Source organism: Sinocyclocheilus anshuiensis, unplaced genomic scaffold (assembly GCF_001515605.1).
Source record: "Sinocyclocheilus anshuiensis isolate Anshui unplaced genomic scaffold, SAMN03320099.WGS_v1.1 scaffold330, whole genome shotgun sequence".
NCBI classification, from domain to species: domain Eukaryota; kingdom Metazoa; phylum Chordata; class Actinopteri; order Cypriniformes; family Cyprinidae; genus Sinocyclocheilus; species Sinocyclocheilus anshuiensis.
This window is the reverse complement of record NW_015547689.1, coordinates 1,089,601-1,108,198: the sequence shown is the minus strand read 5'-3', so window position 1 is coordinate 1,108,198 and position 18,598 is coordinate 1,089,601. Positions and strand designations below refer to the sequence as shown.

General features: G+C 39.7%; 1 protein-coding gene across 2 annotated transcripts in view; it reads right to left on the bottom strand.

The window, feature by feature from the left end:
• LOC107703518 (zinc finger and BTB domain-containing protein 16-A-like) overlaps positions 1-17,257 on the bottom strand; it is a 119,119-nt gene extending 101,862 nt beyond the window's left edge. Inside the window, exons 1-2 of one of the 2 annotated variants that reach the window (XM_016506167.1) lie at positions 17,109-17,257; positions 13,531-14,871 (exon numbers count right to left, since the gene is read on the bottom strand). In XM_016506167.1, the coding sequence (XP_016361653.1) occupies positions 13,531-14,780 (1,250 nt within the window). In that variant the 5' untranslated portion in view covers positions 14,781-14,871; positions 17,109-17,257. The remainder of the gene's footprint in view (positions 1-13,530; positions 14,872-17,108) is intronic. The other variant, XM_016506168.1, reaches the window with a different exon arrangement.
• Between the last annotated feature and the right edge of the window lie 1,341 nt (positions 17,258-18,598).

Genomic DNA, 18,598 nt, shown 5'->3' with positions numbered 1-18,598 from the left:
ACATAAAAAGTTATTTTGAAGAATGTGGGAAACCAAACAGTTGCTGGTCCCCAGTGACTTTCATATTTTTTTACTATAAAGTCAGTGGGGACCAGCAACTGTTTTGGTTACTCACATTAGGGCTGAAACGATTCCTCGAGTAACTTGAATACAAAAAATCATCGAGGCAAATTATGTGCTTCGAAGAATCGTTTATTCCATTTACTAGGGATGCACTGAATTTTCGGCCGCGCCACCCAGCAGTGTTCAGGTTTCACTCTCCTCCAGCCATCATCACTGCGCCGTGTGACGCTCGCGGTGATTTCAGCGTCTGCCGTCTCAATGAGGACATAACTAAATGGGTTTAGTTTTCAGTTATTAATATATGCAATTTCAGCAATAAAAATTTTAATTTTTCTAAGAAGGAAACACATTACTTGTTCATTTTAAGAGACCTGTCTTATTTTCTCTTGTATATTTAGTATTGCTCTTTAATAAAGAAAAAGTTCTTATCCGATTACTCGATTAATCGATGGAATTTTCGGTAGAATACTCGATTACTAAAATATTCGATAGCTTCAGCCCTAACCCACATTCTTCAAAATATCTTTTTTTGTGTTCAGCACAAGAATAAATACAAATTTATACATGTTTGGTACAACATAACCAATAAATAATGACAATTTTTGGGTGAACTATCCCTTTAATGACAAGCGGCAGCATGATTAGTACTGCCGCTTTAAGAGCTGCACACATCTGTTTTTCTCTCAACTGTTTACTTTCATATTAGACATAATTAACTGTGTTTATATGTAAACCTCGTGTGTTTTTGACAGTATTAGCGCAATCAGACGATAATTAAGATAACCAAGTAATCAGGTGCTGTTTGACTGGCCTTTTAGTGTACGCACGCTTCGGGTGTACGCACTCTGAATAAGCACATGTTAGAACAGCACGCGAATAAAACGTTTAACCGGCAAGGCTTTAAAGCACACGGAAATAATGTACTTTTGTGATTGCGAATAATTCTCGTGAGTGTAACTCTACCGAATCAACATTTGATGCGAATGTGTCTCGCGAGTTTCAGTTGGAGCCGCGAGACATAATACAGCGCATTGCTTGAGGTAGATGTTGTGTTTTGTTTGTAAATGTTTCATTATATTACTAGTGTTGCCTCCGTTCACTATTACACTACTGCATATATTGCATCTGACACTGGTGTCACCTAGTTTTGTAACGTGAGCCCACACTTTCAAACGTTTCACTCTTGCCGCGATGACTGATTGCACGCAAACACACACTGCACATGCGCATGGATATTAGTGGTCGGCCGATAAGTTTTTCTGTTTGGCCGATGCGTTCGCGCCGGGACTTTTGTTTTGACAGTGCGCGGGACTTTTATTTTGACGGCGCGTCGTCGTTAACAGTTCTGTCTAATACGGACAGAAATCTGTCTAATAATCAGATAGAACGGTTAAACAAAGGAATTAACATGTATACAAAAAGTATTATAATGATTGCTTTATTCTATATTATTAGTAATAGAAAGGCAAACATTATAATACTTTCTTGTTTGCCGTCAGCATTCAGCAAATACGCATTTATATAATTTAAACAAATATTTGAATGACTAATGAACATCTAATTTCAAAAATCTTGCAAACTTAGTCGAATTCAGCTGTGAGATCTTATGAAGTGTGCAATTGTATCCTGCACGATCGTGTGTACTTTGTATGACGGTCGGTCCGTGCGAATTGAATACGGACAGGAGGAACACATGTATTTTTTAATCCATTTTCAAATGATTTCAAATTTCTTAAATATTAAATAAAATAAATAAAATTATATCGGCCACCCTGCTTTCCAAGATATCGGCAGTCAAAAAAACAATATTGGTCGACCACTAATGGATATCACACGCACGTCGAGCAAACGTCGGCCACATCATTCAGTGAAGGAAAATGACAAGCAGCCGCTTCTAATTTGTCGTTAACATTGAAGTATACGGAGATAAAACAACGCAAGTATCGATTGTCCTGAAGCTTATCGGTACTCCAGTATTGACCCAATTACGTACCGGTCCAAAAAAATACCAGTTCTTGGTACCCATCCCTACCCAAGACAGGATTTAAAACAACACAGTCAGACCTCCCGATTGAGCTCTCTATATTCTATAAGACAGCCTTGAGAACCTGCACTGTGGGAGTCTTATTTGTAAGAGTAGGAGGACAGATAGGGTGACCCTACCGTTGATGGAGAAACCCAGCTCAGGCTTGGTGAGCAACAAGGTGCAAGTGTGGAATGAGGTCAGAGGCTAAGTTATTCTGATGCATGCGTGAGGATGCAGGAAGCTGAGCCTCTGAGATAAGGTTTGATGTGTTGATAAGGACACCAACACCTGTTGAGGACTCCAGCTCTTCTCTAGTTGTGCAACAGCCAGACTTTTCGACTAGCAGAAAAAAAAGTCTTCTCATTGTGGTCCTCATTACTCTGACCAAAAACTGCCCACTTAGACCGGAAGAGACCAGATGAATGATGTGTAAAGTGACCAAGTTGCATAAAGCGAGCTAATCAGATTGATGCTTGCACACTGAAATGGCTAAAAATCCCAAAATGCATAAGACAGTCAGGCTGATACTATAGCTTTTCTTGAGAAATCCCAGCCAAAATGCATTTTTGGCTCGTTAAAAGTAACTGCTGCCAGCCCCAAAGACAGGATCAATGTGACTTTTCTTTCATGGGAAGGTCAAACAAAGAGCACGGGGTGTAAAATTGCTGGGTGACACAGTGGTGGCTCATGTAGGGGAGAAGCAGAGAGCCTCCGTTCTGCTCTATGCTTAATGGTGTACAGCACATCCTGACAGCATCATCAGTTTCCTTCTGCCACAGACACAAACAGCAGAAATGATGCCGTGTGAGTCATGACGTGTCACAGTGGGCAGCCCTTGTGATCAGTCCAGTAAATTGACTGGCTTTTGGACTCCCAGACAGTGAGGGAACACAAAAACACTTCAGCCTGAACTAAAGGGAGAGAAAGCTCTCAGTGTAACGTGCCAATAAAACTCAAGTGCAATTTTGCTGACAGGTCAAAAATAGTCTGAGAGAAACAGGGTAGAAAACTATATAAATGCATCTGCAAAAAAAAACCCTATTTCAGTTTCATGTCTGTCTCGAGCAGATGGAAAGAGAGATGAAGAAGTGCGTGTCACTGACAACATTGGCTGTTTGTAGCATGAGAAACAGACACTGAGATAATTAAAACATTACAGGGCCATTTTAGTTTTATAAAATGTTTTCAGTCTCACATGTGACTCAGAAAGCCCAACGGCCACGATGTATGCCAAACAATGGCAATTTACTGACGGCCATCACTCAATCTGGGGCTAAATGAAGGTAGTGTGCTTAGTGAAATAATCTCTCTTCTATTGAATTAGAGCTCAGATGTATTTGGTAATGTAAGTGCAGGGCATGGCCTCTCGCTCAAACAAGCTCTCTTAAGGCCAAGCCATTAATCATTCATTCTGTCCAGCTAGTGATCACTGCAGGCGTCTTCAGTCAGCAAATACATAAATCAATTATAGTTTGAGCTTTATTCTACCATTTATCCAACTGATCCCCCTGGATTACAACATGGTTTAAAACGTGTCGGTTGGCTTTCTGCATTCGCTCAGAGTTGCCATCCCATATCTCTCAAATGCCTCCAGCAGGAGATAATAGAGGAGAAAGAGAGGAAGGCTTCTTTAGGCCATGTCTCAACTAACTCAATTTCCACCCCTCACAGAAGGGGGAGAAAGAGTGTAAGAAAAGAGATGGGGGCGATGGCACTGAGGGGGCGATGGCACTAAATAATATGAAATACATTCACTAAATAATAGCATTTTTATGCGGTGTATTGGAGCAAAAAAACATTGTCTTAAGGTGTGGTCACATTTACCTTTGTTCAAATGAAAATCCAGAATATCCAGTTATTTCAACAGGAATCCATATGCAAATAAAATATTATAACTAAAATATTAAAGAATAAATAGATAAATAAATATTATATTATAATATTAGAATTTATTATTATTTTAAATATGTATAGGCCTACATATATAAAATACTACAACTGCTACTAATATCGCCAACATCAACAATAAAAAAATCAGGACACAGTAAAAAAAAAAAAAAAAAAAATATTTTTTTTTATATTTTCTTTTCCATTACTTTCACTCCTTAAAATAACTTCAACTTCATTTAAATTATACAAGATTCAAGTAGACAAGAAAAAAAATAAATAAACTTGTACAGCCAATTTGATTATTCTTAAAAATTTAAGGCAACAACTGTGGTTAAGTTGCAATGGTGGAATTTTTTACAGTGCATGAAAATAAAATGTAAATTCTTTGCAAAAAAGACTTAAAATTAGCATTATCATTTTAACCATCTTTATTGATTTATCTTTGAGCAGTTAAGCAACTTATAACTACCGTGCTTGGCATTTCAAGCAAAGGTTTTTCCCATAAACAAATCCTCCAACATGCAGTTTGGCCGCTTCCTACCTGGTCCGACATCACACAGATCTAATGTGATGGATATTTTATGACCCCCTCCGTAGCATACTTGTATCACTCTATCAGGGGCCCCTTGCCAATCTCTGGCACCCCATTCAACAGGCAACAAAGGAGCTAATTAGAGCCCCTCTCAGTGGAAGCCCGAGGAAGGTTCTGATTTGATACTTCCAGGGGATTCCGGAGCCCCAGCAGTGCATTCACACAGCCCTCGTGCACGCTTGGCTTGGCCCTTTGCTCCAGACCTTTATTGTACGCAAAGCTCGGCAGCGCCTTAGAACGAGTGAGGGGGAACCGACACGTCTTCTTTCATGTAGCGGGAGCCAGAAACCAGATGCTAATGGAATATTGATGGGATTAAAACACTGTACTTACTGAAAAGAGGAACCTGTGATATATTAACGTGGCTGAAATAAAATTGGATAACTTTTCTTTGAGGATACAAGAAGTGTAATATATGTATGTATATTTTACTTAAGATATTTAAAACACTATTAAAAGGATAGTTCACCCAAAAATGAAAATTCTGTCATAATTTACTCACCCTCAATTTGTTCCAAACCTGTATAAGTTTCTTTCTTCTGTTGAGCACGATAGAAGATATTTTGAAGAATGTTGGTAAGCAAACAGATTTTTCATTTTTGGGTGAACTTTCCATTTAAGACAAATAAAGTGAACACAAATCTAAAAGGTCAAATAGTTATTAAATGACAAAGATCATTTTATAGAGCAAATGAAAAGAATCAGAAGTTACAAGGCAACTCTGAAACCAACAAAATCTTTCATTTTCTGGAAAGTGGCATTACAGCAACTATAGATTTATCCCATCAAATTCAGCCCAATGAACTGATTCAGACCAGCAGTGAATCTGATTTCTGACCAGTCACACAAGTGAGAAAGGACCAGAATAGGGCCATATGAAACACCAGCATCTTATCTCAACCAGCCTGCTTTCTCTTCATCTACATCGCCACGGCCACTGTTTAAATCTGATTTTGATGCACATATACGCGCATCTAAATGTGTGGCGGAGCAGAATGGCTTCAGATATATTCGCAGATGGTTAGTGTGCCACCTGGCACCGCAGTGGGCTTGCAGCACCCTGCTCTGTCTGTAATCCTTCCATCTCCAGTTGCAGAAAACAGATAAGAAAGCGGCCAGTGAAAAGCACCTCAGTGAAAAAAGCCCTGTGAGCAACAGTCATGTCTTTTTACTGGGCATGCCAGATCCCTATCGCTTTAATAATATGGGGTAGGGCTGTCTGCCTGTCTGTGTTTACTTTTATTCCTTATTCACATGCGAATCAAAAAGTCTCTTATTTTCTACATGTGAGTGCCGAACCCGAGCCCTCTGTAGGTGATGCCTCAGATGAGTAGACAGAAGTGAATCAAATAAGAGTTAGGTGGTGAAATCCACCTGATGGACTGCTCTGATACACAAATCAACAAACTTGTTTTCGTCAGCGAGGCTCTGAAGATACAGAGCTGCAGTCAAGGTGCACAAGTCCAATACATATGATGCAACCTAGTGTTAAGTCTTTAATCGATACATCTCTTGTCCTGACAGTGAGGACAGAAGGCAGATTCCAGATCAGAGGGGTGGCGGTGTAAATCTTTACAGTTCAAGCGGGGCTTTTAAAGCCTGTCCATAATTGGGCGCCTGCCAGCTGCTGGCGTATGTGGGCTGCATAGACAAATACTAGCGTCTGAAAGAAAAAGCACTGAAAATACAAATAATACATATTTTAAAGGCATTAAATATATATGGTTTTCTTATAGCTAAATCTAAAATATAAATGTTTGTGATGGCATATTCTATTATAATATTATGCAACTATCAATTAAAATTGGCTTTTAAAACCGGTGAATTCACACTACTTGGTTGATAAACTATGATTTCCTCTTTCTACGCTGTCTTCCTTGCCACAGAATATCTTAAGAAAGAGAGTAGCTTTAATTAGGCAATGACTCAATTTCCTCCTCAAAACACTAACAAAACCCATCTCAACCATAAAATAGGCATTTCAGATGTTTAGACAACTAGACATGAGAAAGCTAAATTTCACAAGACAAAATTTCTTGTCCCAAAAATTTTTAGGCAGCATTATTCCCAGTTTCAGAGCAGCCATGAGGAGTTTCAAAAACTTAATTGGCTAACTTGACAAAGTGAAAGGTCCACTTGTTTAAAGTCTCGTTGGCTTAATTGCAATCATTCTTAATTACCATAAGGCTTTAGAGTTAAACACCACACTATCAAATCAGCTGACACAGAGAACGGTTCAGTTTTAAGACAACCTAAATCAGGGGTGTCAAACTCAGTTCCTGGAGTGCCGGAGACCTGCAGAGTTTAGATTTAACCATAATTAAACACACCTGATCCAACTAATCAAGTCCTTATTAAATCAAGGCTTATTTGAAAACTACATGGTATGAGTACTGGAGCAGGGCTGGAACTAAACTCTGCAGGGCTCCGGCCCTCCAGGAACTGACTTTGACACCCCTAACTTAAATGGATAAATTGTCCAAGTTCAAAAATAACTTCCAGGGTTTTGACTTTCCAGGACATTATGCCTGTACATTATGCATGTGACATGTATGTACTGTATATCCACAACATTTCATTTTTTTCACTCACAGCCTTGCTTTAAATTTGGATTAAAAATATGGCATATAACCTGCCTGAAAATCCATAGTGCTAAAAACAAAAATCCTTAGTCACACCAAAGATAATATAAGGAGGTGGAGATGGGCCACTCGTTGCAAAATAAATGGGAGAAAGACCTGCCTTTCAGTTAAAAGAACCAAGAGCCATATCGATAGTGTTTCATTATATTTATACATTTATAAATACAATTCTTTATTAAAAAGTAAACAATGCAATTTTTGTCAGATTTTATTACCGATTTGAAATATATCTTAATAAAATGTTTTGAATTTCACTCATAAATAGGAGCTGTACTTGTATGCATATTACACATATAGAAAACCGCTGGCCAGGGGAGTTACCAAGATGGCCGTGAGTAAACTCGCTTGTCTTAAATGGACAGTTCACCCAGATAGATATTGGGAAAATATATCTTGAAGAATGTTGGTAACCAAACCATTTTGATGACCATTGCCTCCCCTTGTATGGAGCAGAAAAAGACAGAGACATTTCTCAAAATATCTTCTTTTTGGTTGCAAAGAAGAAAGTCAGTCATACAGGGTTAAAATAACATGAGTGAATGATGACAATTTTCATTTTTGGATGAACTATCCCCTTTAAAACGGCCTACGTCCAACGTAATACGCTGGAATACCACTCTCTCGTGAATGCACGTACAACAGTTAGCGGAAGCTAGAGATTGTGGTTTATAAAGTTTTAAATATGGATATTTTTGTTACACAAATGCATTGCTTCGCTTCAGAAGGTCTTTATTTTTTAATATAACTGATTGTTTTCATCTGAAAGAAGAAAGTCATATACACTTGAGGCTGAGTAAATCATGGGGTAATTTAAATTTTTGGGTGAACGATCCCTTTAAAGAGACTTTGATAACATCAAAAATGATTTACTGAATTCCATGGGGTAAACAACAAAACACATGTTATAGCGGCTCACTGCGTACTGCTGCAGCAGCAGAACACAAAGTACATGTTGTGTGTCAAAAATCCAGTGGACAGCCGTTATAAGGGCGTTACAGCTCTGTGGTAAGATTCAGCTGCACTTGTGAGCATTCAAGGAAAGTTGTGAGGTGCCTCTTACCTCACTGCAGCCTGGTGTTATCTCATTCTGCAGCACCATGAGGACTTATCATCCCCATCTGCTCTTGGTATAGTGGAAAGTAGAGCACAGGGTTATCACTGTCTCTGATATGCACAGATAAGTCCCTGCCTCCTGTTTAAGTACCGTAGCCAGCGCTACAGTTAGCACTACCTATGCTAACTCGACTACGCTCAACCTTCTTCCACCTGTCTGCCATGAAGAACAACCTAAAAACCAGACATCTATTGCTTTTTAAAGGGGTCATATGATGCGTTTTCATGTTTTTCTTTTACTTTAGTGTGTTTTGTAGCTGTCTGTGCATGTATAAGATCTGCAAATTTACAAAGCTCAAAGCTCCCTCAAAATAAATTTTTCTATCTAAAAGAGAAGGCTGATCCAGACCGGCTGAAAACACCTCGATTGAATTCTCCCTCACATATCTATTTCACTATGTGGAAATATTTGCATAATACCACCCAAATGGATATGCAAAGAAAGAAGGCGTGGTTTCAGATATCGCAGTAGTGTTGTTGCCGCCATGCCGTGGAGACTCTTTGTATTTCTATGCGAAAGCACTTTTTTTGGCCTTCTGAAAGTGGACGCAATTATAAGTCAGTGGTTAATATTTATTTACAGCACTGTCCCAGAACAGTACAACCCAAATGCTCGAGTGTGCAGCACATTTTATGGAGGAAAGTTTCCTGAACCTGGGAGAGTACAAGGCCGGCTGTGCAGAAAGGCTGTTTCTAAAAAATGGGGCAATTCCAACTTTGCTAGGACAATCTGGCACTTCTGAATCAGAGCCCGTAAGTATCTTTTATAATTTGCTATTGCTATCCTCTGTTCTCTGCTTATAACTGGCGGCAAGAAGACAACAAACATGACACACGTAGTTCTGCTTCACACTGGATGCTCAAGTAGAGCTGAAGCAGAACGCGCCACTTGTGATATAGTAAAACTGAAGACATTATTAACTGTTCTTATAATTGCTTTGGAAGCTAAAGCTCATGATTATGATAAGGGACGTTACATTTCCGACACATGCTTGAGATGTTTGGCCAATCACAACGCACTGGCTCAGCTGGCCAATCAGAGCGCACTGCTCTTTTCGAAGGAGGGGCTTTGTAGAAATCAACACATTTTAGAAAGACTATGCATAGAGGATCTGCAATAATGCACAGTACATGAAAAATAATGCATTTTTTGGACATTAAAGCATGCTAACATATCTATTACACCCAATACACAAAATAATGAGCTTTGAAAATAGCATCATTTGACCCCTTTAAAAAAAAAGAAAGAAGATGATCTACATCGATCGACTCGATCACTTTCACGAAGATGACAGTCCAAACAAAAAGAGTGTGGATAGAATGCAGCGTCTTTTTTCCTTCTTTCTTTGTGAGATATTTCAGTGCAGTGCATGTTGATTATTTTCTTTTTGGCAGGTTGCTGAAATATTTCTGTAATCATTTTCCATGAGTCAAAGGGCCACAAACTGTTTTCCTTGGCAAAAAGTGAATAAATAAAAATTCCTCCGGTTTGTGTCAAAAAAAAAAAAAAAAGCTGCAATGATACTTCGATTTAGCTCCTGTAGGGAACTCTGGGTGACTGAAAAACAAATAAACGCCTTCATTTAGGCAACCCTCAGACATACATCTACCACAGATATTACAAGATTACTCTAGTGGTCTAGTTAATAGGATAGTCTTGACACTCGCACAGTTTTGGAAGTGATTCACATATCATTCAGGGCTTTATGACATAACTCAGGGCAATAGGGAATGAATGCAGCAAGCTAAATTTATACAGGAAGCAAGCACTTACTGATGCGTTCGCTCTCAAATACACACACACACACCCACACACACATCCACACACAGAAAGGCTCGTGCCCAATCTGGGAATAATTACAGACAGTTAACTTGACCGGTTTGCCCTAAATGAACTCTCAAACAGAAATATTTTTCACATAGAGTGCTAGAGATGGCTGGGACCAACTCGATCCCTTTTACAAAAACGACAGTCCAAACTCTAAAAGAACGTGGATGAAATGCGGTGTCTTTTTTTCCTCCATTTCAGTGCTGTGCATGTTGATTATTTTCTTTTTGGCAGGTTGCTGAAATATTTCTGTAATCATTTTCCATGAGTCAAAGGGCCACAAACTGTTTTCCTTGGCAAAAAGTGAATAAATAAAAATTCCTCCGGTTTGTGTCAAAAAAAAAAAAAAAAGCTGCAATGATACTTCGATTTAGCTCCTGTAGGGAACTCTGGGTGACTGAAAAACAAATAAACGCCTTCATTTAGGCAACCCTCAGACATACATCTACCACAGATATTACAAGATTACTCTAGTGGTCTAGTTAATAGGATAGTCTTGACACTCGCACAGTTTTGGAAGTGATTCACATATCATTCAGGGCTTTATGACATAACTCAGGGCAATAGGGAATGAATGCAGCAAGCTAAATTTATACAGGAAGCAAGCACTTACTGATGCGTTCGCTCTCAAATACACACACACACACCCACACACACATCCACACACAGAAAGGCTCGTGCCCAATCTGGGAATAATTACAGACAGTTAACTTGACCGGTTTGCCCTAAATGAACTCTCAAACAGAAATATTTTTCACATAGAGTGCTAGAGATGGCTGGGACCCTGGCACAAGATGTTGCAAAATAATCTGTAATTAGTAACAAGAGCTGCCGCCCCATCTGCTGCGAGCCTTCAGGAGCTGTGATGAAAAAAAAACAAAACAAATAAAAAAACTTTAAAAAGGAACAAAACTGTGAATGTGAATGCAAATGTGACACTGTCACTCCTTTTATCAAAAAAATCATTGATTATTGAAACTTCAAAAGAAAGTACAGTAGATAAGTACATCGATATCTATGCCATAAAATAAGAGTAGGAAAGGAACAAAAATCATCTGAATTTTTATGATTTGAAATTACATTCTAATATCACTGTAATGCATCTTTTAGATTTTATTTTTTTTTAAGCATTGAAATAAATACTGTGACGATATGATGCACATTTAAACTGACAAACGTGCCCATCTTAACGTTCCAAATCGAACAACAATATGGATCTCTGTCTCAATGGTGTTGCTAAAAATCACTGCAATCACGTGTCATTTCGAAAACTGCTGCATCCATTTTAGTCAAATTCAGAACATATGACACGTCAGCGCAATTACTTCAATGATTCACACAAGCACAGACAACTTTTAAATTAACACGGCTTGTCAGTTATTCTGTTCAAAGATAAACACCAACCTTAAACTTCACAAGGTTGAAAGAGCATTTTTCACTCAGTGAATAATGAAGGTAATTAAGAGGGATTTATTAATGCCATCTTGAGAACTTCCAAAGACACATGAATATTTGGACTGAAACTGAATCCTCAGATGAACTTTCACCGTTGTGCATTCCAACAGACTAAGGACAAACGCTCAAACCAATTTACTCTCAATCCTGGGCCTGTCATTAAGAAACCCGCAGAATGCAGATCTACTGAAATCCTGTAAACAACTGGCACTAAAACTCACACAGTTATCAAAATAACATTGTATGGTTTGTGCAGGCTATGGAAGGACGTACATAATCAATTTCTCTGTGAAGAGACACCTATGTGTGGCATTTTCCCTCAATGCCTTTTTATCCAGTTGCTGCTTTATAATCTTATTGCATCTCACTGCAATTGACTCCAAGATGTGCATGACCGGCTCACTTTAACTTTATCTTTTATCCAATCAAAACTCTCTCCGCTGGATAGCAACTGAAAAGCCTGCTTCATGACACAAGAATAAACACACTTAACCCCTTGTTTCTTAAGTGCATTAAATGTGAATCTAAAAGAAACCGCTAAATGTTTAGTGTAACCTGTAAGTTTTTATGAGTTCTGTAACAATGATCATTGCATTTTTTTATTATGAATATTGTTGGCTCTATAACACATTGCTCATGTCGCCTTGGATAAAAGTGTCTGCTAAATGAATAAATGTAAACATAAATGTTTTGTCCAATTCTACAATATTGTACAAATATGTTCAACATGTTAATCCTGCAATCTTTGTCTAGTCGACACCAACTCGGTGCAACAAGGGTGTGGCTGTGGGCATCAAAAGCTGATAACGTCTGGCGTGGATTTCCTCACCTCATCCCAGCTCCTTGCAACACCCCCCACAAGTCACACTGACGAGAACCAGAGGCCAGCCAAGTGACCAAAAGGTTACGCTGTGGAGGTCGGCACGGGTCCTCCATGTAGACCCTCATTTCCTGGGCTGGACAGTCTGCTTTACTCATAAAGCTAATAAGGCCCTCCTTGTCCCGGGTGGCTGGCCTACTCATCACTGGCCACACCATGGGGGTCGGGGGGGCTGCTTCCCATTAGCCTGCCCCCTCTCCAGGTGCAGCTAATGGGCTCAGCCAGAGCCTCTCCAGGACCACTTGGCAGCCACCAGCGCAGGCCTGGAAGTGATCAGCACCCAACGCCTGGGAGCCGTGACAAACAGACGGCCCACTTAAAGGAACTAAGTTAAAAATAATAATTTTTCTTCACTAGCCTGGGAATGCCTCATATTGTTGTGTGCAATTGCAGCAATATATCTGAATTGAACATCTTAAAGTAAGCAAAATAATTTATGCACATATTTAACTATTGATGATGGCAAACATTTATTTTTACCTGTTTTTTCTTTATAAAAATAACAGATAAAACAATGTTTTTATTATAAATTATAAACAACTACTGGCAAATTGGCATTTCATTTCTACAGCATTTTCTGTTTATTGAATGTATTCGGTTTCAAACAGCTATACTTGTATTGCAACTTGATTGACCTATTTTTCCTTACTCCTTTCAAAAGTTATTTCAGCTGAAGAGCAATTTTTCTTGATAAGGGGAAAGCATGAGAAAAACATATGTGCGTAAATCAGCTCTGCAATCATTCTCTCTCATATCCACCACAGGCAGAGTGTTAAGCAAATTGACCTCCAGCATGAAATAAGATAAGCAATCAACAGTTAACCATCACGACTCATCTTCAACTAACATGTCTCTGCAACCAAGTTCTTTAATCAAAATAATTTCTAAAAATGGGCACCTTGTGGCCCTTTGTTTCACAGAGCGCAGTAAACTAATTGAATTAGGGACCTGCCTTTGCACCAGGGGAAGCAAAAAAACAAAAAAAAACACTTGCGGCGAACACACATTTATGGCAACCAAAAAACAAGAACAAAAGCTTACCTGTGTTGCTCTACGGCCTCATTGTCAGGTAGTTCGGCGCCGCACACGTTGCAGCGCTCGTTCGGGCTGCGGCCTTCGGGCTTCATTCCAGCAGCTAACTCGCCGAGCTTGTTGAAGAACTCCCTCTGGATGAAACTCTGAGGCAGCAAGCCCCCGTAGGCACTGAAGTCCATGGACATGGCCAAGGCTGGGGACATGTGCAAGGATGAGGCCATGGAGGCAGGCATAGAGAGCATCGCTTCGTTCTTGTGATTGGGGGGAATGCCATAGAGCGACGCCAAGTGTTTTTCGGTCATCCCCGCCATGGCCTCCAGCCCCATCTGGCTGACCTCGGGCTGCTGGTCACCCACACCTTCCTCCCTGACGTAGTGCAGTTCACGGGCACTAGTGATCACGCTGCTCCTGGTAGGGGTGCCGGGCCCATCACGGTTCTTGTCAGTTTCTCCACTGCGTTCGCCGTTGCTGGAGGCGCTGGATTCCATGGCTTTAGGGCTCTCATGCTCTCCGCTCTCATCTACTTGCATCACCTCCGTTTTCATCTCTCCCATCATGGGGTGGGAGTTGCCATACAGAGGCTGATCAGCAACCGCACCAGGGTGCATGGTGCTCTGCAGGAGGGACTGGCCAATGCTCATCAGGCTGTCCACGGCTGCTTTGGTTGGGCTCATGGTGGAGAGGCCAAAGGAGGTGGAGACAGAAGGACTCTGATCCACCATTCCTGGCAGCATCAGTGCTTGCTGGGCAGCTAACACGTAGCTGCCCACCTCCACGGAATGCTTTTTTGGGTTTCTCCCATGCCGTCCCTTGCGCTCCTCGTCGTCTTCTGCGCCTCCGTCATTCATGTTGACCTCAGTGTCGTTTTCATCAGAGGACTGGATGGTCTCCAGTATCTTCAGGCATTGCTCCTCCAAGTACTCTATTTCTAAGATCTCTGCTGCGTACAGCAGGTCATCCAGATCCTCCACTTTAGCTTGGAGCGTGGCAGTGTAGGCATACTCCAGAATCTGCTGGAAGGTCTTTGGTGAGAGAAAGTCGAGAGGGTAATGTTGGCTGTTCCGGTGAAAGAGGATCTCGAACATCTTACTGGCGCAGGCCAGCACGGTCCGGTGAGCGTGGAACTCCTGGCTGTCCACCATGATGACCACGTCGCACAGTGTGCCGGCCAGGCGCATCTGATTAGCCTTGTGCAGCAGGGCATTGGGGTGATTGGGGTTTTGGAGCTGGATCATACCCATTTTAGTCAAATCCATAACGTCTCTGAAATCCACACGGCCAACTCATGAGTCTCTCTTTCCACGTAGCAGTCTGTTCATTTATCTTTGTAAACAAGATAAGGTCAATCTAGAAAGAGATGAAAGAGAGACCCACAGTTAGATGTAGCAAAGTCACAATGTTTGTTTTTTTGTTTGTTTGTTCTTAAAATAACAGCCATCATTCTAATTATTTCAGTATAAAAAAAATAAAGATGTTATAAAAAAACACAATAAAACCAGTACATTAGACTTCAAATGTAATCTGTCCAGTATAAAAGCACACATATATCAATATCAATCACAAATAGCATTTAACAGCCAATAACCTTTTTAGCAAGAGATGAAAAATCTGTCAAAATGCACAAAATAAAACACAAAACGACAAGTGGCCCACATGAGAAACACGCAAACTTGGCTTTAGTGCTAGTAAAGGCTGGCAGTAATCAAGCCTTTGTTTCTATGTGTTCGAGCTCGCCTCACAAAGCACATCAACAGCCTCCTGAAATGAAATGGCATCTTATTCAGTATTCCCATCACAGACAGGGATACTGAGCGGAGCATGGAGAGTGAGGCAAGCTGTTGCCAGGAATAGTTGGAACAGAGGATGACACAAAACAGCTCAGAGCTCCTAAAACACACCAAAATGCAATTTTTATTTAAAATACATTTCCATGTATCATTAGTGAATTATATATAGATGTCATTTTTTCTGCTATATACTATAAAAATAAACCATTAACTCACTTACAAGGTAATCTTAAAAAAAAAAAAAAAACGTGTAATTTGTCAACATAAAAAGGTCAAACGTTTGGGCATTTTTCATTATATGCAAAACATTTAACTTCACCACCATCACAATGTATTACTCAATAAAAATACATTTTAGCTATAATTTAACGTTTAAAATCGGCTTTGTACAACAACTTAACTATCTTACAACAAAAACATTACCGTCACATTTGAGTGAACACAATCTGAGGAAGATCCACCACTAATATATGATAATAGCAGCGAGAGGAAGCCATGCCGTTTACAGCATTATCACACATATTTAAAATAGTAGATAAGGAACGGAAGATTTACTCCGATATTTAATATTTCCCCCGTCTTATATGATCAAAAATAAGCCTCACCAGAGAAGAGCAGACTAGTAAATAGTCTTTATATCAAACACTATGATCTCAGCGGTGAATGACGGGCTTTTCACTGTGAATGTACCGTCTCAGACAGCAAATAAGCTAAAGTTATGATAAATGGCGACACTAGAGAAATATATACGAGGGGTTTCACGCCGTTTAAATTACTACAGAGTACAGGAAGGCGAGTAATGAGTGAGAAATGAATACATTGTCTTTGAATTGCAGTTAACTGATGAGACGTTAGCAATAATGACGCCAGTTCACGCACGCGAACTGTGCAGCAGCACTACAACAACTCAGACAAAAGTCAAAAAACGATCAACACATATTCGTATTATTAGTCAACTACAGCTGTGATAACCGTTATCTACCTCGTATATGTTAAAAAGACCAATGAAAAGTCCGGTCAGAGCTCATTTGATTGATCAATACATGATTATTTGACTGTTCACACGTGAATCAATTGAAGTTAAAGGACCCGTTTGTTATTTCATTAACGTTACGTACGCATACACATCGGAGGAACAAGCAAACAGCTTTTCGGTTAAATTAATCTATTTCAGTATTGTTATAAAACTAACAAAAAATTAAAGCACTTTAAAAATCACAACCAATTCAGTGCGGTTCATTTTGAAAGACAGTGACACGCACCTCCACGGTGGCCCTGATTTAATGATCAGACCTACTGTTAACCAAAATAATAACAATTATCAAAACCCCGACATTTGTTTGTTCAACGACACACTTCTTCAGTTAGGACATATTTAAACTCTCTGATGAACGTTCAATTCGAAACATTCACGCTGAGAATAAAGCACATGGAAGCACGTCACTGTCTGGTGCGCGAGCAGACCTCACGTCCACCGAATACTAAAACGCACGCTTACGTCAACATAACATCTCCACATGTGTAAAGATGAACATAAACAGCCATATCTATCAGGTGCCCTGAGCCTGCGCCACACTTGACAGCCACACTTGCACTTTTTCGGTGCGCTCTCACAATTCACCTTCACTTGAAGCAACAGTAGAAACACTGTAACTTGATGTGATGCTGAGCGCAAACACATCTGGTCAACACAACGCGGATCATCTCTTAATGTGAACACTTCCCAAACTAAAAACACGCAGACAGATGGGTCTGTCAGGAGCCGTGGGTGTTGTAAAGGTGCGCGCCTGTACTCACCTGTCTTGCACGTTTGGCTTCCGAGCGTGCGGTTATTAGGACTGTAGCATAGTAACGCAGTTCACAGTACCCGCTCTCTCTCGCGCTCACTAACTCCTCTCTGCCCGCCGCTTAGCAAATCAACACGGCGGTGACGTCAGCGCACATCCTCGCCGGAGTCCTGACAAACACTGCTAAAGTGAGACACCTAGGGGGCTGTCGAATATAGGCCAGCGTGTCTGGGACACTATCTATCAGAGCGTTTGGACTTTAATCATTAACCTTCAAGCACCATCACCTTTGCTACTACTTCTATAACCAGCTTACTTCTCTATAAGGTCTGTACGAGCGCGATATGTAAATTCATATTTAGACCTTTACAAGTGCAATATTCACTATTTTTACACATTCTTGTAGGCTTATATACTACATTATTTGGTTGTAAACGTAAACATGTTTTTTTCTGTAGTTCTTGTCTAGATGTGAGTACCGTGAGCTTTTGTTACTATGCCAGATTCCTTGTGTGCTTGGCCCAATTAAACTATTGGTAACACTTTACTTGAAGGGGTGTGCATAAGACTGACATGGCACCTTCATAATCATGACATGACACATGTCATGAATATGAAGGTTTTTTTATGCATGTTTATGACAACTGTCATTAAGTGTCATTCGCTCAGTTATCTAACCCTAACCTAACCCTACCCCTACCCCTAACCCATAACAAAGACATCTCAAACAATTTCATCTTTGCATTAAAAATTACATAACTGAGCGAATGACACTTAATGACAGTTGTCATAAACATGCATAAAACCTCCTTCATATTCATGACATGTGTCATGTCATGATTATGAAGGTGCCATGTCAGTCTTATGCACACCCCTTCAAGTAAAGTGTTACCAAACTATTTATTCAAACAAACGAATGAATGAACGAATTAGCGTAAAATGTATTTATGACAATCATAATCTAGTTGACTCAAGTTCCTAAGTGTAAAAAAATACACAAAGACAAGCTATTTTAAGCATTTCAACCTCTTTGAGAAGTGCATTTAGCATCAGAGAGATGATTCACACTTATTAGCCTACTTAATGACAGACACATAAGATTTCAAAGAGTTTTTGAAAATGAAAGACAGATTAATGGCTATACAGACAAGATCACTCGTTTGACTGTAAATGTTTTATTTATTTATTCATTCATTTATTGTGAATGTTTCATCTATTTAAAACTGTAAACACTTAAATATTTTTATAATCAAACCGTTCTTGGAAAAATATAATAATATATGCTTAATTTGATTAGAATTAGACTTAATTAGTATTATTTAAAATAAATCATGCAGGCTACCTTTAACTAAATTGTGTTGACAAACTGAACATTCTCATTCTATACAAATTCAAGTTCCATTACAGTTGCCGTCAGCAACATTTGTCACTTATATTTTCAGTGCAATGACAGCCTGAAAATGGAGGGAAATGGTGTAAAATCTGCGCTAGACACTGTAA